The following is a 24,425-nucleotide window of genomic DNA, read 5'->3' on the forward strand; positions in this document are numbered from 1 at the left end:
TTTCTCAGACCCACGTCCCAGTGACACCGGCAGCGTGACTTCTTGCTGCCTTTAGGGAGGGACCAAACGCCATGGGGAACCAGCTAGAGGTGGGTACAGCAGAAGGTCCCTGCAGCACATGCACAGTGCTGTGGCAGAGCGTGGCAGCTGCCCGCTGTCCCCACGGGCCTGCTTGCCACCGCAGCCCTGAGGGCACCTGCCCCACTGCTGCTTTACCCCATCCTGGGAGGCAGCAGGGGGTCCCCCACCACTCTGCAGCAGGCACCTCCGTGCCACGGCTGGGCATGCAATCTCTGTGTGCAAGGCATGCCTGCAGCAGGTGTTGCTGGCCACAGCTTTGGTAAAAAGAATATTTTCTCTAATCCCAGGTTCCGGCTGCCCGTTGTGTTTGTGGGTGGCAGAACAGCTCCAGCACGCCCATCCTTTCGCCATGGCACCCAGTGTGACAGCATAGAGCTGGGGGCAAATAGACAGGGTGCATCGGGATGAGCCCTGCCCTGAGCCTGCTTCTGTCCCTGGCCAGCTGCACCCTGCTCCGGGGTAAGTCTGGCTCCAGAGCTGCCACGGCAGACTGGGGGGGTGGCCCTGGCTGCAGTGGGGGGAGAAGCACGGGGACAACTCTCAGACCTACAGAAGGTACTGCAGGGAGGAGGAGACCAAGTGGTCTTCAAGGTGTGATGGGAAAGAAAACCCCAGGGTCACCAGCAACCACGTTAGGGTGTCGGTGCCTTTCGCGCAGATAGGGTGCTTCAGGGTGTGCAAGAGATTCATGGGATGTGGATGCTGAGCGCCACGCTGGCAACCAGCGCTTGCCTGAGCCTGGCAGGGAGTCGGTGTTTGCCTATGCGGGACTGAAGCTGAGGGTTGTGGAGCAGGGGGAGGCCCCATGATACCTATGCAAACTGGGGAGACCCGTGCAGCATGGCCAAGCGGTGAGCGGCCAAGGAGCGGGCCCTGGCAGAGCAGAGTGATACTGCCTGACCCTCCTCTGCTTCCCACCCCTCCTCAGGCACGCCGTTGCCTCCGCAGGATGTGAGGCTGGAGGCACAAAACTTTCACGTCCGCCTGCGGTGGGAGCCGGACCCTGGCTCACCCAGCAGTGACTCATACCAGGTGGAGTGGAGGACACGGTAGGTGGGGCGGCAGGGAGGAGGGGGCAGAGGTGCCTCGTCCCCCCTGCACCCTGGCTGTTGGGGACCCCCAGTAGCCAGAGGATTATTATCTGGCAGTAAATATCATAGAGTAACAAAATAGTGGAGCTGGCAGGAAACTCTTGGAGATCAGCTCATCCAACCCCTGCTCAGGCAGCCGAGCCAGGTCAGCTCAGGACTGTGTCCTGTTGGGTTTTGACCACCTTTTAGGGATGGAGACTCCACAGCCTGCCTGGGCAACCTGTTCCCTTTCCTGATCACACTCCCAGTAAAAAAAAAAAAAGGGGGTTGCTTTTGGGTTTTGGGGTTTTTTTTTCCTTATGCTTAAACGGAATTTCCTGTATTTCAGCCTGTGCCTGCTGCCTCTTGTCCTTTCATTGGGCACCACTGAGAAGAAGTTTCCATCTTCTTTACTCCATCACGTTGATAAGACCCCCCACCCTAAGCCACCTTCTTTTGAGGCTAAGCAGTCCCCAGTCACTCAGCCTCCCTCATACCACAGAGGCCCCAACCCCTTGGTCATCTTTTTGGCCCTTCAGTGGGCTCTCTCTGGCATGGACGTGTTTTTTCTTGCAGCAGAGAGCACAGGTCAGGGCACAGCACTCCAGGTGCCATCCCACCAGTGCCGATGAGAGGGGACTTGACTTGCTGGCAACGCTCTTCCTAATGCAGACCAGGACGCTGTTGGCCAATATCTGTGCTCTCCCACGCTTTCCACTCAGGCAGGGTGGCGATAGCTAGGCAGCCTTCCTTTTTGGCTAGGAAGGTGCTGAAAAGGAGAAAACCCTGCATTTTCTCTATGGGCAGAACCTCTCACTGGACCAAGGCAGATGCCTGCTGGGGGAACAGCACCGGCTCCTCCTCGGTGTGTGAGCTGTATTTTGACAAGATCCACGATATCTACTGGGCAAGGGTGAGAGCGGTGGCCGGAGGCGAGCTGTCTGAGTGGGCCTATTCCAGCGAGCTGCAGCCGTACAGAGACAGTAAGGACCAGGGAGCTCCTTCAGCTAGGTTCCTGCTCTTCCCAGGGGGCCAAGGGGGAGAGGGGTCCTTGGAGAGGTCTGGTGGGATACGGTGGGAAGTCTCATGAAGATACTGGTGGGAAAAGTGCCAAAAGCCCCGACCGGAGGAAAGGGATGTGAGCAGACCTACTGGAGAAGGGCTGGGTGAAGAGCAAGGGGTCAGAGGAGGAGACACAGTGAGGTAAGGACCATGGATGGGAGGCCCCAGGCCACCACAGCGCTGTGAGAATTTGGGTATCTGGGGAACGCAGCAAGATGGGGTAGGAAAGAGGCTACCCCTCCAGGCTTGCCTTTTAAAAGCATCCCCTGTTCGTCCCTGCCGTGGGTCTGGGAGATGCTGGGTGAGGACATTCTTGTTCCAGCAAGGTAAAGCTGGCACAGGCTGGTGAAGACAGGAGTAGTCCCCTCCAGCATTGCCTTTGCCCTGGCTGCTGTGTTTGCGAGGTGCAGGCACGTGCCTATTCTCAGTCATAGACTGGCTGTCCTGTCCAAAAAGCCTAGCTGTCTTTTAGAAGAAGGAAAAACTTCAGGACCTTCCCCTAACCCACCTCACAGGGGGTTGTTGCAATGAACTGAATGTGTGAGCGGCTACAATGGGATGTACATCGGCTGTTTGGGTTCCCTTTTTCATTCCCTCTGCATCCAGCTGGCATGGAAATAGATGCACTTAGCTAAAAGAGCAATTGCTGCACTCTGCAGCAAGTCTCTAGACCATCGTCTGATGGCTCAGAGATGAAGTGCTCAGCAGCAGGGAACCGGAGGTGATAGCAGGTCTGTCCTGGCCTGTGTTGGTGTGACTGGAGGAGGCAGAAGCAGCGCTGGCCGTCACAAAGATGCAGTAGCTGCTGTTTCTAGAGCTGGTTTCATAGCGCAAAGTGCCATCGGGCTAGACCTGAGGAAGTTTCTGTGTGCTGGGAGTGGGATGTCCAACAGAAAAACATCATTTCTAGAGAACCAAAATGCCTGCCTTCTGTTTTGAAGGCCTTAATTTTCCTCCTCCATTTTTTTCTCCCTCCCTACAGCAATTGTGGGCCCCCCCAAGTTGTCCTGGCTGCTCCAGGGTCACATCCTCAGCATAAATATCATCATGCCGCTCACTCCCTACCAAAGCAAAACTGGCTCTTACAAGCCGGTCGACCAAGTGCTGCTGAAGCTGTGGTACTGGCTGAGTCTGTACGAAGGGGACATGCTTGTCCAGCAAGTACGTGGCGGGGTGGGCAAGGCTCAGAGGGCACAGGACTTGCAGAAGCTTTCCTGGTGCAGCAAAGATGCCCGTGTCCAGTTGCATTGGTGTGGTAGTGCCTGTGGCCGTAGAGCTGCCCCAGCGCTGCCCACACCCAACAGTGCAAGCGGGCATGAGATGCTTTGCATTCCTAATTTGGGGCTTGCAACCTGGGGGTGGCAGGAGATCCCTTTCCTCTTCTAGACTGCATGAATAAGAAAAACCTGTAATAATTTCTGTTCAGATGAAAGCATGCAGTAGGTGTTTAACGAGATGCTCTGGGACCTGAACACCTCCTGGGGTGAAGAAACAAGTGCTGGAGGTGCTGGGGAGCAGGGAGGGAGGGTCTGTGCTTCACACCATGGGGCAAGTAGGGTGTCGAGGCTGTGCTGGGGAGTGGAGCAGTGCACAGACCCCACCTCCAGCCACCTTGGCCACACGTCTCCTCTGCTTCCAGGTGCCCTGCAAACGGAGTGGGGAGGAAGCACCATGCACCTTCTGGTACCTGAAGCCCAGTACGCAGTACTGCATCCGGACAGCAGCTGTGGGCATGGCCAGGGAGCAGAGTTGGGAGGCCGAGCAGTGCATGGTGACACCGGCGGGCCCCACAGGTGGGAGCTCTCTCGCCAGTTCAGCTGCTGCAGTTGCATCTCAGGTCCTGCTTGCAGCATGGACATGTGTGGAGGTGTGGGTCACTCACCACCCAGCCATTCTGGTCAGGGTTGGTGGTCCAGTAACGCCCTGTGGGGACCTTTCTTGGGGAGATGCTCTCTCACCATCCGCCTTGGGCTTGCCCTGCATCTCCTCCTTGAACACCTCAGCCTGCTGCAGGGGCTCTGGGGAAGCACTGGCGTAGGGTGGGCTGGGGGGGATGCCAACTGGGGTCCTTCCACCCCTCAGCCTGTTGTGACCTCCTGGCAGGCTTTCCCTGGGTCCTCCTTGCTGTGCTGAGTGGCGTCTTCCTGCTGCTGAGCGTGGCCGGGCTCTGCTTCATCCAGCTGCACATCTTCCCCAGCCCCGCGGAGATGCACCTCCCGAAAACGCTTGTGAGTGAACAATCCTCCTCCAGTCTCTGCTCTGCATGTGCCGCGGCCGAGCCAGGGTCCCCTGCATTTGCAGGGGGCTCAGCACCTCCTTCCCTCCATCTCTTGCACCATCAAACCCATCTTGGTGCCCAGGTGCCTCCCCCACTGTCCGACCCACTGCACCCCCAGGCCTTGCTGCGTGGGAGAAGATACTGGTGGGATGCATCAATCAGCCATAGGTTACACTGGAGGATGGTGTCTCGGGCAGCACGTAGCCTGCGAGCATGGCCCTCGATGTTAGGAGCCTCCTGCTTTAGGCAGTTGGCTTTTGCTTGGCTGCATGTCCATCTACAACAGCTTGAACGGGAGAAAGAGGGGAAAAGAAGCAAACAGTGGGGCTGCTATCCTGGGACACTCTGGCCTGGGTGAGATGCAGTCCCTCACTGGTCTGCCCTTGGGACAAATGCAGCGCCAAGGCTCGGAGAGGCTCCCAGGGCTGCAGCCCTGCGGAGCTGATCCAAAACATGTCCAAAACAGTCACCAGGACAGTCTTTCTCCCCGAGTCGCAGTTCCCCCTGCATCCCAGTTTCCCAATGCTGGGAGTGGCAGCAGCCCAGGCTGAGCAGCCCTTTGAGCACTCTGGGGGCAAAACCAACTTGCTAAGCTAAAGAAGTCCCCTATGCCAGTGTGGAGAGGAGGTGGCAGGCTGCTCCGCTTGCCCTGGCCCAGCTCAGTGCCAGCGTCCTTTGCTTTGCTATTCTTCTTGGCTTCTGCATGGGGATTGCTTGCGTCTCTGAGCAGGTGAGAGCTCTTCCATCAGCCTCTGACAGCTGGGGCATAGCTTGAAAAGCAGCAGCATGATAGCTGCTGTGACCGTCCCCCAGCACCAGAGCCCCCGTGCTGTAGTGAGCAGAGCCCTGCCTGTGTTTCTCCCGGGTGTGAGCATGGCAGACGGGCTGTCCAGGACCATTCCTTTCCCTGGGGTCCGTGGTTGATCATCCCCAGGCTAGAGGAGGTTTCAGCAAGCTGAGGCTGACCACTTCACTGCTTGTTTCCCCGCAGGCTCTCCTGAATGGGGAGCTGAGTGTGACAATCGGGGTGCCCACCCTTGAGCTCAAGGAGGACTCACTCGCCCTGCTCCTGCCGACCATTCTCCCCTCCCACGGGCCACCTGCAGCTGAACAGACAACACCCGCAGTCCAGCTGCTCCTCGGAGAAAGCCTTTCCCAGAACATGAGTGGCTACTGTGCCAACGGGTTTGGGCCAGACTGCCACGAGGGAAGGGAGCCACCCTGCACCCACAGCCAGCTGGGGCATGTCTTGGGCTCCTGGGTCTCATCGCAGCTGGAGGAGGATGGGGAGGTGCGTGATGGGGATGATGTGCTGGAGCAGCTGGTGCCGGTGGGACTGACTAGAGACAGCTACACAGGTGACAGGGACTACCGGACATCCAAGACATGGCTCTCCCTGCACCTCCAGCTTTATTCTAAATGCCAGTGCCCAGCCCTGGGAGCAGGCAGCTGCCTTCCTCTGTCCACACCGGGCAGGAGCTTCAGCCAGGAGGACCTGCAGGAGAGCCTTGGCATGGCAGGGCACTGGGTACCGCTCAGCTCTGTGAAGCTGCCAGCTAGCGAGGAGAAGGATGGAAGGCAGCTCATGCATGATCTCCAGCCCCTGCATGGCCGTGGGACTGAGCCAGAGCCGGGTGACAGCACCATTCAGCAGGGTGACTTGGAGCAGGCAGCATTGGACATCCCCCTCCCCAGCCCCTGCCAGCTGCCCCAATTGCCCCCCGACATCCTGCAGGCAGCTACCTTCTCTGGCTATGAGCTACGTCCCCCAGCTGACGGTGAGCCATAACAGGCAGGCGGGGGCACGCCAGGAGCTCCCGGGATCCAGATCACAGCATCAAGCAGAGCTCGAGGTGCTGCCCAGAGCTGCCCCAGTCACGATGGCTGCCTGCTTGGACCTGCCTGTGCCTTGCTGGGGACAGGACTGGGGCAGGCTCCCGTGGGGGCAGGCACAGGCACGCTCCAGCCACGGCTGCCATGGATGGGTGAGATCAATATCTTCAGAGCTTCCCTCTGTGGCTTTGGTGCTCTTGAACCAAAGCATAAGGAATACATACCCAAGTTGAAGCCCCAAAACTTTTATCTTTTTATCCATCTACATGTGTGTATATGTGTGTGTACAGTATATATACTAATGCAAATTTATGTATATACTCATATATATAAAAACCTCTTTAATGAAAGAGGAGATTTTTTTTTTTTTTTTACTTGTCTGGAAATACTGATTGTGTGCTGGAGCTGTTTTTAAAATAACACTAATTTATTATGGAAAACTGGCTTCTGTGCTTATTCTTTCTGTTACAGAACCAATGCTGCCCTGCCTGAGCAGCATCTGGGAAAGGTGCTAGGAAAACTTGGGGTTTCCCTGGGAGAAAATTGCACCCGCAGCTGGTCTGTGTGTTGCTGTCATGTGGGAAAATGTTGGTTCTTCAGCAACTGCTGGATAGTTTTACTATTCCTTCTACCAGCACTGGGACAATTTACTTCTGAGGAGCCCTGCCCTGCGGTTGTCTATCTGGGATGCATTTATGAGGCTGTGCCTGTAGCCACGGAGGTGAGGGGAAACCCTCTCCCCTAGTGCCAGGCAGCGTTGTGCTTTGCAGTGGGCTGGGATTGGTGGATTCCAGCTCTGGGGGACAAATCCAGGCTCCTGGACTGGCAAGATTTAAGCCAGACTTGGGAACAGGTGAGAAATTGATGTCCAGCATCCAGGCATCTGGTGGAGGGGACAGAAGGGACAGCGCTGCCAGCCTTGGGGACCCTTTTTGGTAAAGCAGGGCTGCACAGCACCATTTTCCAACCGCATGAGTCATCCCTGACACCCCGGCCGTGCAACCTCCCAGGGGTGACTCTGCCCTCCCTCTGCCAGGCTGCCAGCCTTCCTCTTCCCCTGCCGCCATGGCTGACTCAGCTGGACACCTGCAGCAACACCGGCTGCAGCTTTCTGGCAGCTGAGTGGGGCCGTGGGGCAGCCCCATTTGAGTGCTCCCAAACCAGGGCAAAGAATTGTCCTCTCCTCAGGCAGCAATGCTGCTGGGACAGCTTTGTCTCTGCTTCAAAGGAGGCAGCTGTGCTTTGTGCATCTCATTAGCAAAATCTCTCTTAGTGATGATGTGAGGACATGTGGTGTATTAAATAGATTGAGCTGAATTTAAAAAAAAAGGAGAGAGATGGTCCCAAGAGCTGCTCAGAGGAATACACGTTACCCACACGCTGTTTGCTGCCAAGAAAGTTCCTCTCAAGCTCAGCTGAAACAAGAGTTTGATTTTCCTTAATTTGTTTCACTTTCTTTTTTTGATAAGATGAAAATTTGGGCCACAGCTATCTGCCATCATTTTGGGTCACGTGAAATGGCCTTTTTAATTTTCAGGTGTTTAGAAAGCAAACAAAAAGCCAAGCCAGAAGAATTCCCCCATGCTAAAATCAGGCAGACTTCAGAGGAGTTGAGGTTTTGCGGCAAACACAGGAGCCAAAACATTGCAATCCGTAAATCCTCAAGCAAAATGTTCCATGCTGACCTTCCCTCCCGCCATCCCAATTCTTATTTTTTTTAACTTGAAGCTTTTTGAGGCATTTGATCTATAGTTGTGACTGCTCTGCCAAAGCTCACGGAGTCAAAACCATGTATCTGCTTTTCCTCCTCTGTGGCCCCACGGCCACGCCATCTTTCTAGCGGGTGAACAGGAACCTCATGGTGATTGTTTTCCTTGACAAGTGCCTGAGATGTGTGTCCTGCTTCTGTTTCAAGACGTCTGGGAGTGGAGACCCTGTTCTTTCCCCGCAAATGGTCGATTTTCTTCACTAACGGTTTCCCCAAGGACAGATCACACTTTTCCATGTTGTGATTTCCTGTCCTGTTCCCCAGGGAACAGCTTATTCCCTTTCTCCCCACAGCTCTCTGCATCTTCCTTTGGTCTCTCTTCTAGCCTAACCTCTTGAACCTGTTGGTCTGGTCTCATAAACTATGTTCATTATGCCCCGTATTGGAGTGCTGAGCTCTTTCAGAGCTGGACCACTGCGTTTCCTTTGGCCACACGTGTGTCCACGCAACGGTCTCAGCAACATGAGCATTTGCAGCTGGCCAGTATCACAGCTGCAGCCTGGGATAAGCCCTAAAAACCACTTTACATCTGTACCAGGGAGCACGCATCTGTGCATCGTTCACCTGGAGATGGGTAATGCCAAGCTGTCTTCTCACAGGTGGTGTTCAGTAGATGCAGACTTTGCACTGTAAGCTGAGGTTTGGAGCAGTGCGGTGCTGCAGCTGTGCAGAAAGGCAGGCATGTTCTTACTGCCAGGACGCTGGTTGCAGGCAGCAAGCTCAGTAAAAGCAGTGCCATGTCCCCACACAGCAGGTCAAGGTTAGAAGGGAACCTTGGGAGCAATCTCCTCCTGCTTAGAGTAGGGTCAGCAACCTGAAGCCAGATGAGGTTGATCAGGTCTTTTCCAGTCTGGCCTTGAAAATTTCTGAAGGTGTAGACTGGACTCAACTCTGAGCATCCCGCAGCAGTCTTGGACTGCCCTTGGTGATGGGAGTGTTTGGCCAGCAAGACAAGGAGGTTGGGGCCATTGTCTAGGAGTGAACAGAGATGACATGCCAAGGGCTTGCTCTTTTCCCATTGTTCATTGTGGCACCTGGTCCATCCCCTTTGTGCTTCATAGTCTCCAATGTGTCTCAAGGTCACAGTCAAAACCCTAGGCGTGTAGAGCCCTGTTTGACTGACTGCCTCATCCCTAGCTGGGCCAATGGGGCCTCCAGCCCCACCACCGCTCCTGAAGGTCATTGCGTGGTGACAGGGCATTTGCAAGGAACCATTCAACAGGAGCATCAGTCAAAGCTGCCCTGTTGTTTGTGCCATTAGACTCGGAAGGAGGCGCATCCTGAGCTTGAGGTCCTCCAGGCCAAGCAAAGAGCATGCATCGTGCCAGTCCAGCCTGTGCTGCACTGGCCGAGACCTGGGCTGTTTGCTGGGAGGCACTAGCCCAGCATGGTGGGACTAAACTGGCTCCCATGGCCGCCTTGTTGTTGGATGCTGGGCTCATGCCGGGGTGCAGCCAGTGCTTTTATAACAGCCTGCCAGGTCTTTAAAGATCAAAAGAAAAACAGCTCTTTTCTGAGATTTTGGCAGGGCGATCGTGCTGGGATCCCTGTGGGTGATTCAGACAAGTTACTCATCAGCAACAGGGACTCACCCCAGCCCAGGGGGTGGTTGAAGCAGCTGAGATGTCCCCATTCTGTATGAAACAGAGGTGTTCATGCAGAGTGGAAAAAGGCAGAAGGCTTGTGACATTTCAAGATGGCATTTTATCATCTGAAGTTTCTGAGTGGATGTGAGATAGCGTTTTTTGCTTCACCTCGGAGGTGCGAGCAGAGTGTGGGGCTCTGCAGAGCCACAGCAAGAAGGTGAGATGCTCGCTGCGGGGGTGAGGTCCTGGCATGCCCCAACAGAGACCTGCCACCACCGTGCACAGCTCAGGGTCTGGGTGGAGTGTGTCTGGATTACACCCTGCTCCGGTCTGCCTGGCCGGGCGTTACACATTGAGCAGGATGGGGTTGTGCTGGAGGATGGAGCTGGGTCCAGGGGCAGGGCCCCAGCCCCAGCCAAGCCCGTGCAGCAGGATGCCCAGCCAGGTCCCTCCATCGCTGCTGCAGCGCTCAGGCGTGTGCATGCACCTGGCTCCCACCTTGTGCTCACAGGCATCCCACACTCCCTCCACAGCCTAGAGATGGGTGAGCCAGTGATGGGTCCTCAGACATCCAGCCCAGCCCTGCAGCATCCATCATCTCGGAGGTCGGCTGCTGTTTCTCATGCTGGCCTCAGGCCCAGGGCCACAATGCCATGCCTGGAGGTATTTGGTGCGGAGGTTTGTGAAAGCTCTGACTCACCGTGATCGATAGGCTCGTTCCTGGCTGCTCTCCATGCTGTTGGCGGTGTTTTCAGCTTCTGCCGGTACCAGATCAAAGCAATGAGAGGAATGCAGCTGAAAACAGCTCTTTATTAGAAACAGCAGTTTTAGGACTATGCAAGAGGGTATTTCTTATTACTAATTCTCAGAGCGCTGAGCTGCCAGCCTATAAAAGTATTGGAGAGTGGAAAATTGCTATGCGGGGGCTAATGGGACTTTCGCAGCCGCCACATAGGAAACATAGCAGCTAACAGACACGAGGAAGATGGCAGCTCCTGAAATGACAGGGAAAAATTAAGCTCTAATATTTTGCAGGCTGCCAGAATGAAGGAAGATCCCTATTTCCCTTTGAAAGCCACGGGAGGCAGAGATGCAGAGAGCAGCGTCTTGGTCTGCAGCCCACCCCCTGGATCTGCCGTGGTCCTGTGCCCACCCTGCTCTGCCCACTCTCCATCCTGCCTGTCACTGCAGCTGCCCTGCCAGTGCTCTGGGACAGCCCAGAGCCTCCCCAAATCCTTGCAGCCATCCCAAGCACTGTCCGGCGTGTGCCTGTGTATCTGGCAAGGGACCTGGGACTGTGGGGCCCGAGGCTCGCTGAGCGAGGCCCTGTTATCCAGCCACCCCTGTGCAAGGTGCCTTTACGATGGCTCTGTAGCTCCAGGCGGGTCCCTGGAGTGGCATGGAGCAGCAGCATCAGAGCTGTCCTGCTCGACCCCATCCTTCAGCCCAAAAAGGCTTTGTGGTTTCACAGGTCTGAGCTGCGAGGTGACCCAGGCCACTGGTTCCTGCTAGATCTCTCCCCACAGTGCTGGGCCAGCAGGTCAGGAGATTGGTGGTCTTAGCTGCTTGGCTTGGCTGGGAAGCCCACCAGGATGTGGGTAGGGACTATGGAAGCCCCAAAAGCTGTAGACTAAGCGTAATGTGTTTGGAGCATGTGCATAGAGAGGGCTGCAGGGCTGATAGGCTATAGAGATGTGAACTTGTTTGTTCAGACCTGTGTGATTTCTCCCCAGGCAGGAGCTTTCCTGTAGCTCAGCAGGTCGGGACCCAAGCACTGAGCGCCAATGGTGGTGGGGATGCCCAGGTCATCCCAGAGCCAAGCTCTGGGGCTGGGAGGCTGCAGAGCAAAACTGTTCCCACTTCATGTGCTAGTCTGGGAGTGCCCTCATCTGGGGACGCATGGCAAGTGTCTGCATTCAGGAAGTGCCATGGGCGCCCTGCTGAAGCTGAGCTGATGAAGCCATGTGTCACCCAGCTCTGTCACCAGGTCCCCTTGCTCCACAGGATGAACTCCCCTGTGTTGGATGGCAGAGCCTGACAGCTCGCCCCTGCTCTTCCCAGCAATGGGCTCAGACAGGGTCTGTGAGATATGGCCAGTCCTTGTACTCCCCATCCTCCTGATGCACGTCAGGGGATTTCTGGTGTGTGGACAAGGAATGGACTAGGTGGCTCAGCTCAATGCCTTCCCACTCCCCTTGCACTGCTCTGGGCACACTGATCTGTAGTTCTCTGCCCACAAAGACCGCTCATGCTCCCAGTGATACACAGCACAGGCAGAGCTGCCCTCTGAGCTGGGTGCACATCATCTCGTCTGATGCACACATGAGTTTCAAGGGGGTTTCCATGCTTTCTCCCCGTGGCGACCCTCTCCGGGCTATGCTTCCTGCTTGTGTACTGACAGCAGAAGTGATGAGCCTGCCTCCAGGATTTTTCATTACATGGCATGAAACCTGGCATCCAGGGGATGGGAGCAGCTGGTAAACAGGCTAGATATGGATTTTTGTTAGGACAAAGGTCCCAGCTGAGCGGCGTGCCTGGTCGGGATGGATGAACATTTTGCCTCATCTGCCTCCCAGTCTGATCTGTGCCTGACAGACAGGGATTTGCAGACAGAAGTAATGATCTCTTGTTAATGCACCTTCAACCACTTTATGAAAAATGAGAGCCTGTACCTGGGCATGCAGACACTGTTGTCTCCCTGTTTTGTGGTCAGCAGGGTCATGGTCAGCCTTTTGGTTAAAAATCAGATGCTTGGGCTCCCAAGCATCCTGTCCAGTCTTCTTCAGGAAAGGCTCCATGATGTCCCACCTCACAAGAGAAGAGGACACAAGAGATTGAGAAACATAGATCTCCCACCAAGATTTCAAAGGGACTTTCCTCATGGCACCTCTGAAGAAGGTACTGCTCAACCTGGCTGAACCCCAGCATTCGTAGGGGTAGGAAAGGGCACCGAACGAACCTTTCTGTCTCCTCTCCAAGGAGCAGAGTTTGGGTGATGTGTCCGGATACTCTGGGATGACAGACAATGTTGCCTGGGGAATCAGCCAGCCTGGGACGTACAAACCAAGCATCCCTCTAGACTCAATATTCTTCCAACACCCTACATGGAGATGAGGGAATTGCAGCTCACATGCGGAGTGAGTTGTGCACGCTGGGTGGTCTGGTATGGTCTGTGATGGGGTGAGCTCTGCTCATGGTCACAGGGCTGGTACAAGCCTCCCCGACAGCCACAAGACCTGGCGCTGCGACACCAGCCGACTGCACTGTGAGCCGGGGGCTTTGCTGCAGCGTGGTGCACTGTTGTGCACCATTGTGTGCAGGCCAGTGCCCCAGGGGACCACAGGCGGCAGAGCCAGCATCTGCTGGGCTTGGGGCTGATGACACCCGTTCGCATCCACCCTGTGGTCCTGGTCCATACGTTCTAGTATCTATCAGTGGGTTAAGCACGAGATACTCTGGGCTTCCTGATGCTGGAGAAAAAGTCAGTTGGGCAGAGCTTGAGCCCTGAAGGAGAGCATGACCCCAGCCCTGTGATCCGCTTGCGCAGCCCCTGCAAGCGGCCCCAGTGTGGCACACTGCCTGATGCTTCTGGGAAATGAGCAGGCACAGGGGCTCCTCTTGTCACTTGGTTGACTCATGGGGACTTCCAGAGCTTTAGTAGCTTGACCACGTGTCTGAGGCAAAGGAAATACAAGGCCAAGTGCTTGGGATTGCTCAGCTCCCAGAGCTTGGTGGGAGCTTCCTGGGGGCTGTGCACAGGCAGGCACTGGAGGAAGGATGGGTCAAAGGGTGAGATGCTGCAAAGCCCCCAGCACACCAGCTGTTTGTTTCTGTGGTTTTTCCAGATGGGCACCACACACGCGTGATGGGGCTGCTGTGCCACGGCAGGTGGAAGACCTTGATGCAGTCCTCTGGAAGATGGTGGCAGTGGGTGAGCTCCAGAGCCAGGGATTTACCCGGACAGACCAGGCCCCTCAGCAACCCAGCAAGAGAGGTGAGTGCCCAGCTCCCAATGGGTCCTGGGGCCTGACCCACCACTGACCTGCAAAGAGGCCATGGCAAGCAGGGGCTGGGCTTGGGGTGGAGGGTGCTCATGACTTGGAGTGGAGGGTGCCTGTGTTTTGGGGTAGAGGGTGTCCGTGGTATATACTAAGGCATTCAAATCCCAGGCTGTGCCCCTAGAACTGACTTTAAAGCCAAAGGAGAGCCTGGGAGAAGAGATGGACGCCTCCCTTCCTTTAAACTTTTCAGCTGTACCCAAGGACTGCTGCAGCTCCTTGCATGGGTGTCTTTCCCTTTTTCTCCCAGCTTGCTTCTGGAAATACTGTGTCACCAAATGAGGGGTACAGGAGGAGCTCTGCCTGCCACCTGCCTGCCAGCCCGCTCCCTGCCACCACTATCCCAGTGCCGTCTGTCGGGCCCATCCATGCGTGACCCCACACCTTGCTGTAGGCTGGTTTGCACAGGGCTTTGAAAGGTCTCCAGTCCCTTGTGGGGAAAAGGGGAGAGGGTCTGCAGCAGAGGAGGGGTGTCATGGGGTAGGGGGAGAGTCCCATGAGGATCCGGGCTGCAGGACAGTGTTTCTGTTTCACAAGCAAGGCATATTAAAATATAGTTTATTGCTGTTCTTAGTTTAAAAAACCCAAACAAACCAAAACCCATTAATAACAAAACCAGTCCCCAAACCCGGAGCTGTCAGAGGCAGGCTTGCAAGGACACACCTTTTAGTGCAAAGACAGAAGTGGCAGTGAGGGCTGGAGGGGGGGTCTGCCATCACCGTGTCCCCGCAGAACCCACCACGCTCACTGTACAGTATTTTTTTGCCCGCAGGGCTGGCTGGGGAGAGCTGGCTGAATTCACAGGCACTGGCAGGAGCCCTTGGGGGAGCTGAAGGTATCGGATGGGGGAGGATGGGATGTCATGGCTGTGCAGAGCGGCTTTGACTCCTCTTGCATCAGCAACACTGGACGGGAAGGCACAACGCTGAGCCAGGGAGCACCAAACCTGCCCACATATCTTCTACAGACACAGTGCTTTGCAAAGCAGCTTTTGCCTGCTTTCTTAGGCTGCCTGGTACTGGGGTGTGGAAACCAGATGGATGCCCTACCCCATGCCTCCGTCTCCCAGTCAGGCACCTGAAGCGTTGGTAGGGACCGGGGAGGGGGTGGTGGAGCTGGAGCTGCACATGGCTGCACCTCCTGCAGTGTCCTGCAAGGCAGGGAGAGGTTTCTTAGCTCACAGGAGCCAGGCTGGACCTTGCAGCCAGCAGCACATGGCCCTGGGTGCTGGCACACATAGGAGGGAATGCCCTGATCCTCAGCCCTCCATCCTCAGCCCTTCGCAAGTCCCCGCACCCCTCCTTCCCTCCCACAGCAGGTCCTGGTACTTTCGCACCAGGCATCATCCCCAGCATCTTCCTGCCCCCATGTCCTAATGGGGAGTTAGACACACGTTACAACTCTCTAGCAGTGAGAACAATTTGTCACTGCAGTAAACTACTGGGGGCAGAGCCTTTCGGTAGATGGAGCCTGGATGCCTTGGTGGAAGAGAGGGCTTGCCCAAACGCAGGCTGCAGGGTGCTATGCAGAAGGGTGACTGGGTGAATTCAAACAGGTCCAGCCCACGTGATGCACTGGGATCACGGGACACCTCTTCCTGAGCGTACGGGATGGCTGGGACCACACGGGGCTGGCAGAGCAGAGTAGCTCCAGCAGTGGATGGAGTAGGACTGCTGGAGTAGTCCTGGGTAGGACTGCCCAGCCGTTTGGGGGGATCTCATCTCTTCCACCAAAGTGCTGCTGCAGACAGCTAGCGCTCAGCTTTTCTCATGATGCATGGTCACAGGCCATGAGACCTGTTTTCAGGGAGTAGGGATGCAGTTGCCACTGCAGCCATGCAGGGACCAGTCTGTACGCACAGTCAGCACTGACGGCACACGGGGGCTGCAGCCAGCCGGCGGAGGAGGAGGAGGGAGCGGCGGGGGGCTGTGAAGCAAGGCGCTATTTCTGAAAGGTGGGGGGTAGCGATGCTGTAAATCCCCTCCAGTCCCTCCTTCGGCTGGGTTTTGGTTGTGTCAGGACTGCAGAGCTGGAGGGCTCGGCCAGGGGCAGTGCTGCTGGCACATGCTGCAGCAGGGTTAGGTCATCTTCCTGGCAACGCTGGCGTAGGTGTGCTCTATCTCTTCATCTGCGGGACACGTGTGGCTGAACTCATCGCAAGCATAGGCGTTGTTGAGGTAGCGCCAGACGCCTGTCATGTCCGCTGGGATCTCAAAGTCACGGTACTTTTTGGCTGAAATCTAGAGAGGAGAGGAGGGGGAGGCTGAGACTTCCCAGACCTGGGGAAGATTCGCTCTCTGGCTTGGGGGGGGACACAAATACGGGACCCCCAGCCCCCTGTTTGCATCACCCCATCCTGTCACCCCCACTTGGAGTGGGTGCCCCCACCTTGGCCCTGGGAGCCAGTGCCATTACCTTGATGATATGCAGTTTGGGCAGGAGGTTGCAATCAGCCAGCGTCAGGTGGTCTCCATCCAGGAATTTCCTCTTGGAGACGGTGATGTCCTCCACGCTGTCCTGGTCAATCTCCTCAGGGAGAGGAGTGTTTAGGTAGACATCCAGCCGCTGAAACTCTCGCAGCAGGGCCTTCTCAAAATCTGGGTGGGCAGGGAAACAAGTGCAGTTAGCCTGGTGCACTGGGCTCCCAGCACAGCCCAGGGCTGTGCCAGGGTGGCTGAGTCTCTCCCAGGCTTTGTGTACAGGGACAAAGCCCTCAGGGCCACACTGGTGGTGTACAGCACTGCACCCTGGCCAGAGTCTCTGCTCCCAGGGATCCCAGCAGCATCACTCCATGCTTCCCTCCAGGACCCACTCTCTCCAGTGCCTGCACACAGGGTCGTTAGCCCTGTGGAGCACAGGACTGCCTTCACCCTTCCTGCCCGCTCCTCCACTTGCCAAGGAGGCTTTGGTGGGGAAGGCAGAAGGAACCCTAACCTGGTGGCAGGATTTGCGTGCAGACAAAAGCATCTCTTCCCCCCACCAGCCTGGCAGATCACAGTCCCGCAGCCCCCACCCACATTTCTTACTAATATTTGCTTCCTTGCGTGGGTTCTTAATGTACGCCGAGAACTTGGCAAAGATGTCACTCCCCACGTCAAAGGACTCCTTGTACTTGGGGCTCAGGTGTGGATACCTTTAAAGAGACACTTATATCAGTGCAGGCAAGGATGGAGGCAGAGATTCAGATGCGTGGTCCTCATCTGCGGTATCTCCTGGGCCATGGTGCCCAGGGCTGGTACTGGAGGATGCAGGTGATGTTCAGCTGAATGTGGGAGAACAGTGATGCTTTAAATTACTGCAGCTGCCACCCTGGGAGCTATATTATCTTGGGTGTTTGGTAGGGGAAAATCACAGGGCAGAAACTCCATGGTTTGGGGACAGTGGTGGCAGCAGAGCCCCGGAGCAGAGCTCTGCCTGCAGGCAGCTCTGGCCCAGCCCGGAGGATGCATGTTGGCATGGGACGGGTGTGCGGAAGCCAGAAGCTCCCATGACTTCCTCAGGAACAGTCTCTTGTTTGCTGATGCGTCCCAGGGCGCACTGCAAGGGCAGACACGTCTGAGGAGGTGCATGACGAATGCATTTGAAACTTCCTCTTTTGCACGCAGCGGGAGGGCTTGCAGCCACACAGGCCACGGGGTGGGCTGGCTGGCTTGGCGGGCTGCGCGCAGTGCCCTGCATGAGCTCAGGGGGGACCGCCCCCCCCCAGCAGCCCTTTGGGCCAGCTGTGCTGCTGCATTCAAGCAAGGGCATTTGCTTTCGCTCAGCTGAGTGCACTGGATACAAGCGGGCAAAGGGGGTCTCAACGTCCCCCCCTCTGCCTCAACACCAACTGCCACAGCCAGCTGCAAAACCACCAGCTCCCGGGGGGGTCCCTGCACCTGCAGGGACCTTCCCCCACTCTTCATCTCCCCCCCAGGCATGCCTGAGCCAAGGGACCGGTGCATTTCCTCCCATTGTTTTCCATTTTAGCCTGTCCCTGTCCCCTCGCAGCCCGACCCACCGCCTTCCCCAGGGGGATGGAGCCCTTCGGCATCGCAACCCCTGGCCATTCAGAGCGTGGCTCAGGGTGCTGGGTGGGGAGCCAGCCCCCTCCCTGAGCTGCTCTCAGGCACCTCCTAGCACCCTGCCCCAGTTTCCCAATCTGCCAAGCACTATGCAATACTGCGGCGTGCCCGCCGGGCCCCGAAAGGGGGAAGGAGCAAGCTTGCAATTACGTGGGTGGGCCCAAGGTCTGCTCCAGGAACTCCTCGATCTTAATGAAGTCTGTTTTCAGCTCCTTATTGAACAGCAAGAAGGGTGGGTTGGTGCCCGGCGCTAAATCTTTCAACTCTTCAGGTTTCCTGGGAGTGGAGAAAATAAGTGGGCTCAGAGCCTGCAGCCTGTCTGCACCCGTCAGCCTCCCTGGGGCAAACAGACAAGGCTGAGGTGGGTGTGTGGGAGGGGGCACAGGACCGGGAGCATCCCCACTTGCACACTCTGCTGGGTTTGGGGGGCTGAGAAGTGTCCTCCAGCCTCTCGGTCTGCCCTGTGGTGTCTCGGACTCGTACCTGCATCCAGCAGGACAGGGGGTCCCTGTGCCATGCACGTGTTGGCACATGGCTGGAGCTCCGTGCTGGCCCACCCCCTGCACCCCATGGTGTGACGGGCAGTGTGTGGGCAGGGACTGTCACCCCTGTCCCTCTCACAGTGGCATGCTGGCTGCAGGGCCCGGGGCGGGGGGGGGGGGGAAGGAAAGTGCTGATGTGGGGAGCTGAGCCAGGGGTGTCTCGTCCCACTGCTGGCACAGGGCTGGGCCATGGTGCCGTCTCACCTGGTCATGTCCACCGTGGTGACATTGAACTTGACCCCTTTGAGCCACAGCACCATGAAGAGGCGCTGGCAGAAGGGGCAGTTTCCGATGTTTTCTCCATCCAGGCCAGCCTGCCGGGAAAGCAGAGAAACGAGGATTTAACTCATCAACTGGGCTCACCCAGCCCAGATGGGATGCCTGGAGGTGGAGAGCCACCAGAGCAGGTCTCGGGAGGAAAGCACATGGAGGGCTTGGCCCGGCACCCCAGGATTGCATGCTGCAGGGAGCCCCTCCCAGCACTGGGGGCTCGGCTGTAGGATCCCCTCCCTGAGCCATGGCCCTGCTGCCACTGGAAAGCATTGGAGAGCATCCTCAGGATGCCCCGGGTCAGATCTTTCACAGAAATGTGAGATAAAGCTGGGAGGAAGAGGAGAAGGAGACAGGGGAAGGAGGTGGAGGGTGATTGCTGATGGATGGGGAGGAAGGGTGGGTCCACTTGGCTGGGAGGCCAGGCTGAAGAGGGAGGCGAGAAGGGAAATGTGCTCATGTTTGCCAGGAAAAGAGCAGTTTGTTTTCATGTGCTGTTAGTGTCTGCCTCTGGCTTTGTGTGCATTTAACGAACCTATGCATGACTTCCCTGGGCTGATGATGGCCAAGAACCACCCAAGCAGCCTCCTTGGCCTCGGGGAGGAGAAGGCACCAGGGGCAGCGGGGCTGTGCAGAGGTGGATTTGCACTGGCATCCCACCCAGCATCGGTGGGGAACAGAGCCGCATGTCAGCTCCTAAAGCTTCGACCATGTGCAGACAGTCCCTTTCCATCCCTCTGCATGGACACAGCTGTGGCGTCTCAGCACTCAGGGGGCTGCTCTGTGACTGGGATGGGGTCAAACCGCAGTGGGGACATGAGAAAGTGGGGAGCTTGGACAACCTGTTTGAGTCCCACCAGGGCTCCCTCATCAGGGTCTCACCCAGATGGTGGCCATTCAGCAATCCCAATGGAAAGCAGCAGCAGGTGGAGTGAAGCCCATTTCCTTGCTATGTAGCAGCTGGAACTATCCTTTGCAAAAAGGACTGAAACTCCTTATGAGGAGTTTGGTCAAGAGCAATGTGGCAGGTTCCCCTCAGTGCATGAAAACTGGCACAGATGCTGCTCAGAGAGGGAAGTTGCGCTGTGGAATGAGAGGTAAAATGGCTCACAGGAGATTCAACTTCTTTAACAGAATTAACTGGTTCCTCTGGCATGTGTGGTAGTCCTGCCGCTGCAGGGAAGAGCAGCACAGCTCACACCAGCTCCTTCATGGAGGGATGCTGCTCCCACGGAGCAGCTTGTGTCGGCACGTGAGCCCCAGTGGGATGGCTTGTGCCCCGTGGCTCTGCACTAAGCCTTGATATCAGCTGGTGAGCTGAAGCCAGAGGCTAAGCAGGAGGGTGATGAGATTTGGGAGGATCTGGTGGTGCAGAAGTCAAGCAGCAGCAATAACATCCAGAGTGGGCAGCTGGATGGCTCCAGGGCAGTGGGCTCCAGAGCTCGCACCTCACCGGGGCCCCAAAGACAGGATGGCTGAGGATGCTTCATTAGCAGAAGATGCAGAGACCTGTGCCTGGCTCTCCTGGGCTTGAGGTAAGTGCTACGAGTCACCTGTCTGTATCTACAGGTGTCCAGAAACCTGTGGACTCTGGAGTGCTCAGCTTCTCTAGGAGAGATACACCAGCCTCAAACTCACCCTAAGGGAGACGGTAAACTGATCAAAATAAAACCCTTACACTCTGAGTGGTCAGCTGGAGGTGATGGTCTGCTTTTCCACTATGCCAACACCTTTTAGTACTTCCAGAGGAATGAAAATTACTTTTAACCAGTATTTCCTGTGATCAGCTGTCATGAAATGATGCTCCTGAGAAAGGAAATGGGAACTGAGAAATGTATTGATTCTCTGGGATATACCCAGAAGTGAAGCTGAATTCACATGAGGCTTTTTGCTGGCTATTAATAAGAAAAGCTCCTGGGTAGCTGCCACTCAGGAGCATCCCATGTCAGCTTATAACAAATAAGGCTTCTTTGGTAACAGATAAAATTGTGTATCAGATGTCCTGTGGGGTAGCTGGCAGGGAGAGTCAGAAAACAGCCATGAGGGCTACGCATTGGCATGAGAGCAGGGCATCCCTGCTCCCCTTCTCTTCTCCATCATCGCTGGCACCTACAAGCCAAAACTAATGCCATCCTTTGGAGCATCTCCAACACCAACAGCTCAGAAGATGCTTTTGTGGCTGCCCGGCACGAGGACCGATGCTCTCCTCCTTGCTCTCCTGAGATGGCCCTTGCTGGTGGCAGAGGAAAGGGCAGCCAGCCAGCTGCGCTCCCCTTTGCTTTCCTCACTCAGCACAAGGCTGGGAGCAAGGGGGCTTAATTGCAATTTATCTTGTTGGGCCCCATGGGAACTGTTGTGCTGAGCCAAGGCAGCAAGTGGCTCTGGTGGAGTTGCACGAGGGGCAGCGGTGGTGCTGGAGGGGACGGTTGGGTGGGTGGGATGTCCCTCACTGGGGCTGCTCTGGGCTCAGGCAGTGCTTGCCTGCTTCAGGCTTCTCTGTACTTGTCTTGTAGCTCCAGCCTCTGAGCAGCTCAGGCTGGTTTTTCCCCTTGTCTTTTAAAAATAGACACATGGGCAATTTTGGACCAGAGTGAAAGGAAAATCAGGATGGCCTCTGTAGGGAAAAAAAAAATAAACCAGGCCCATCCTAGGATGCTCAGAGCCAAATCTTTATCTGGAGGAAGCAGAGGGCAGCTCCACCAGCGCTTGGGCACTGCCGGGGCGGGGGGGGCACTGGACTCTGGCATGGCCCTGCTGGCATCTGTGTGGTCATGGGGAGAGCCCTCCAGGAGCCAGGGGAGCTCAGGGGAAAGCAGTTTGGGGAGACTCATAGCCACGCACCCTCCTCTCCAGCAAAAGCCAAGCAGCATGGCACGGAAGTCACCGCTCTTCACTTCCTTCTCTGGAGAGAGCCTCCTCCCCTGCTCTCCCCAGGCTGCAGCAGGGACATGGGCGGGGGGTGCAGAGCCTGCAGCCCCCCAGACTGACTTTCCTCACTCTTTTCCCCTCCGGATGATGGATAAAACCAGCGTGGGCTAGTACAGCGTCTCCAGGGAGGTGCAGGTTTTTAGCCCCAACTCTCTGAGGCCTCACGAGGCTGCATGAGGCATTAAAACCCCAAAGTTACTTAGCAGTTCCTGTGGTTTTCCCCTCGGTGAAACAACATGAAATGCAGTGGGAGGAGGGAGCAGCTCTGCATGCTTGGGGCACTGCTAAGTGCTCAACACCCACTGCGCCCTGCCCATGGTTCCTACAGCCACCCTGAAAGCTGGGAAGCAGCCTTGGGGGCGGCTAAATGCCTCGTGGGACTGAGGGGCAGAGCCTCCTTCCAGGCAGGGAGAGCCCCCCAGCCGGTGGGATGATGGTCTCACTGGGACCACAGCAGGGTCAGAAATTGCCAGCTCTTTGGGAACCACCTGCCCCAACCCAAAGGCAATGCAGGAGCTGCTTCACACCCTCCCCATCCTCACCAAGTTAAGTTCAGCATTTGCCAAAATGAAAGCTGGGCAGGGGCGGTGTGTCAGTAGCCGCCTTCGGGAGCACCGGCTACCCCTGTGATTTACAGCTATTGCAGGTTATACCGGCAGCTGTGTCTCACAGCGGACCCCAGCCCAGGAGAGGTGCAAGGTGCCGATGGCATGGAAGGGTGCCTGTCTGCAGCCAGGAGCTGCTGTGACTTCGGTAAAACTGGGTCCTGAATGATAGGAGAAGGTGGCACAGCATCAATTTGTCTGTTAACAGACAAGCCAAGAAGGGTTTTTTCGTGCTAAATTAAGGCGTAGGGGAAGTCCTGACGATGCTGCTGCTTTGTTTTCTGTTTCCCTTCCCTCTGAAAACCCCCTTGAAGGTGCTGCCACCATTGCAGTGACCTCATGTATCGTTTTCCTCTTCTTCCCAGCCATTCAGGGAAAAAGTGTGCTAAGAAGGGAATTCAAGACCCGAATTACTTTCACCAAGAAAATACACTTGTCTGGATTTGGCTCAGCCGAGCTCGGTGCCTGGCAAGCACCGCCGTGGCCACAGTTTTGGCAAGGGGATGGGGGGGATCCTTCCCACAAAGGCTCAGATAATCCTTTCCAACACATATTTTCAACTACAACCCAATCAAGGTGCCACACGGTGCCCAGCACTGCCAGGTGCCTGCACCAGGGAAGCCAGTGCCTCCGGCCAGGCACCACGGTCCTTTCAGGCACCAAGCTGCCCTAGGAGGAGAGGAGCAAAGCCCATGGGGCTGAGCAGCTGCAGGGAAACCACCCTTAAAACCTCGATGTAGTGGCATAGGGAGGCACTGCTCCCCCCCATCTGCTGTCACTTGACACTGTGTCCCGGGGCCCCGCTGGCATCACTACTGGCACACGCAGTTACCAGCTTACCAGCTGCCAGCTTTGGCTCCTCTCTTTCTACACCCCACATGTCCACTGCAGGTATTTTGAACTTGAGCGTTAAAATGTTCCAGGGGAAGTGTTTGGAAAATTGCTTAATGGGGGGGGGAGGCAAACCAACATTTCCAGCGCATAATCCCCCTGGGCTGCTCTGTGAAGCTGCCCCATCCCGCCCACATGTGGGCACCCATGCCGGCTCCCCAAGCCGTCTGTGCTCTGTTTTGCAACCCTGGCTCACAGGAGAAGCTGAAGTGGCTGCTCTCAGCCCTCCCGCTCACAGTTCCCAGGCTGGGGCTTCTCTTATCTGGGCTTCGAGAGGTGCATGTGTGCCCACTCCTTCGTTATGCCAGCTGCCAGCAGTGCTCTTCCCCTGGGGTATGTGAATACCACAAGACTAGGGCATCTTCTAGGATGCTGGGCGTGACACCCCACTGGTCCCCATGCCACCGTGTGCCTGGTCCCCTCCTCTGGGCACCCACTTAGCCAGCCCTCATGGTGAGCAATCCCAAACTTGGTACCCATCTCCAGCCTCCCGAAACATGAAGGCACCCGCAAATTTCCACTGCCTACGCCCAGCTGGAGCCTGGTGAGGATGAGCCTGCGGGGAACTGCCAAAGAGTCCCCCCCCTGAGACCCACCTTCACAAACAGCTCGATCTCAGGCTCCTTGGTGGCGTTGTGCTGCCGACTCTCCATCCCAGCAGTGTGAGGAGGGACTGCTGGCCGCTCACTGCTGTGGTGAGTTGGTCCGTCCTTTGTGGAGCGCTGACGGCGGAGGGTTTTGGAGGGCTGGTGGCTCGAGCACCCCGGCTGTGCTCGCGCCCCGCGGAGGGCTGGGGCTTGCCCTTTCCTTCCTTTTGAAGCGGGGAGGAGCGATGGGGTGTGCGCCGGGACCTGCTGGCGGGGAGGGGGAAGCTGCAGGGCCTCCCAGCCGTGACTCAGCATGGGTCTATCTGGACGTGTTCATGGATCCCCTTCCAGTCTATCGCACCCGCCCAGGCGCTGCTCCGGTGCCTCCGAGCAGTGGGCTGGCGGCCCAGGCGGCCCCGGCACTGCTGCTGTCACCTCCCAGCTGTGAGTGGAGGGGTTTTGCAGAGGAAGCATCTCGCCTGCTGCTCCTCGTGCTGCTCTGGTCTGGTCTTACCCCTTTGCCATCCTCCCACCCTTGCACCCAGACACCGGTGCCCCAGGGCTCACCAATTCTTTATCTCTTTGGGGTGAACCAAGCTGACCTTCCCACTGCCTTCCCCCCTCCTGCTGCTGCATCATGATGGGCAGCTGCTAGGAGGGAGGGTACAGCTCCTCTCCCTGCCCACCACCCCCGGGGGTCCCCCCGGGTGGGCTCCTCTGAGCACCCCCCATTGCAAGGAGTGGGGGCTGAGCAGGGTGAGGGTTCAGGGAAGCCAAGTGGGGCAGCCTGGCCGCCTGCCAC

At 56.8% G+C, this 24,425-nt stretch overlaps 2 protein-coding genes across 2 annotated transcripts; one reads left to right on the forward strand and one right to left on the reverse strand.

The window, feature by feature from the left end:
* The first annotated feature begins 479 nt into the window (after positions 1-479).
* Positions 480-6,704, forward strand: LOC143164764 (interferon lambda receptor 1-like). The gene is made up of 7 exons (XM_076347688.1): positions 480-540; positions 1,010-1,130; positions 1,959-2,134; positions 3,196-3,374; positions 3,853-4,006; positions 4,317-4,441; positions 5,483-6,704. Exons 1-7 carry the CDS (start codon positions 486-488, stop codon positions 6,278-6,280), a joined length of 1,608 nt encoding a protein of 535 aa, XP_076203803.1. The 5' UTR covers positions 480-485; the 3' UTR covers positions 6,281-6,704.
* A 7,573-nt stretch (positions 6,705-14,277) lies between these two features.
* On the reverse strand, positions 14,278-23,834 carry LOC143164677 (chloride intracellular channel protein 2-like). The gene is made up of 6 exons (XM_076347574.1): positions 23,633-23,834; positions 18,547-18,656; positions 17,951-18,076; positions 16,763-16,869; positions 16,152-16,333; positions 14,278-15,976 (listed from the first exon to the last, which is right to left on the reverse strand). Exons 1-6 carry the CDS (start codon positions 23,687-23,689, stop codon positions 15,815-15,817), a joined length of 744 nt encoding a protein of 247 aa, XP_076203689.1. The 5' UTR covers positions 23,690-23,834; the 3' UTR covers positions 14,278-15,814.
* Between the last annotated feature and the right edge of the window lie 591 nt (positions 23,835-24,425).

This window comes from Aptenodytes patagonicus, chromosome 9, assembly GCF_965638725.1.
Source record: "Aptenodytes patagonicus chromosome 9, bAptPat1.pri.cur, whole genome shotgun sequence".
NCBI lineage: Eukaryota > Metazoa > Chordata > Aves > Sphenisciformes > Spheniscidae > Aptenodytes > Aptenodytes patagonicus.

Coding starts and splice junctions, on each gene's coding strand:
- LOC143164677 (XM_076347574.1), bottom strand. CDS start 23,689: ATGGAGAGTCGGCAGCACAACGCCACCAAGGAGCCTGAGATCGAGCTG. Junction 18,657..23,632: donor AGATCGAGCTGTTTGTGAAG/GTGGGTCTCAGG, acceptor CTTTCCCGGCAG/GCTGGCCTGGATGGAGAAAA. Junction 18,077..18,546: donor ACCACGGTGGACATGACCAG/GTGAGACGGCAC, acceptor CTCCACTCCCAG/GAAACCTGAAGAGTTGAAAG.
- LOC143164764 (XM_076347688.1), top strand. CDS start 486: ATGAGCCCTGCCCTGAGCCTGCTTCTGTCCCTGGCCAGCTGCACCCTG. Junction 4,007..4,316: donor GACACCGGCGGGCCCCACAG/GTGGGAGCTCTC, acceptor ACCTCCTGGCAG/GCTTTCCCTGGGTCCTCCTT. Junction 4,442..5,482: donor TGCACCTCCCGAAAACGCTT/GTGAGTGAACAA, acceptor GTTTCCCCGCAG/GCTCTCCTGAATGGGGAGCT.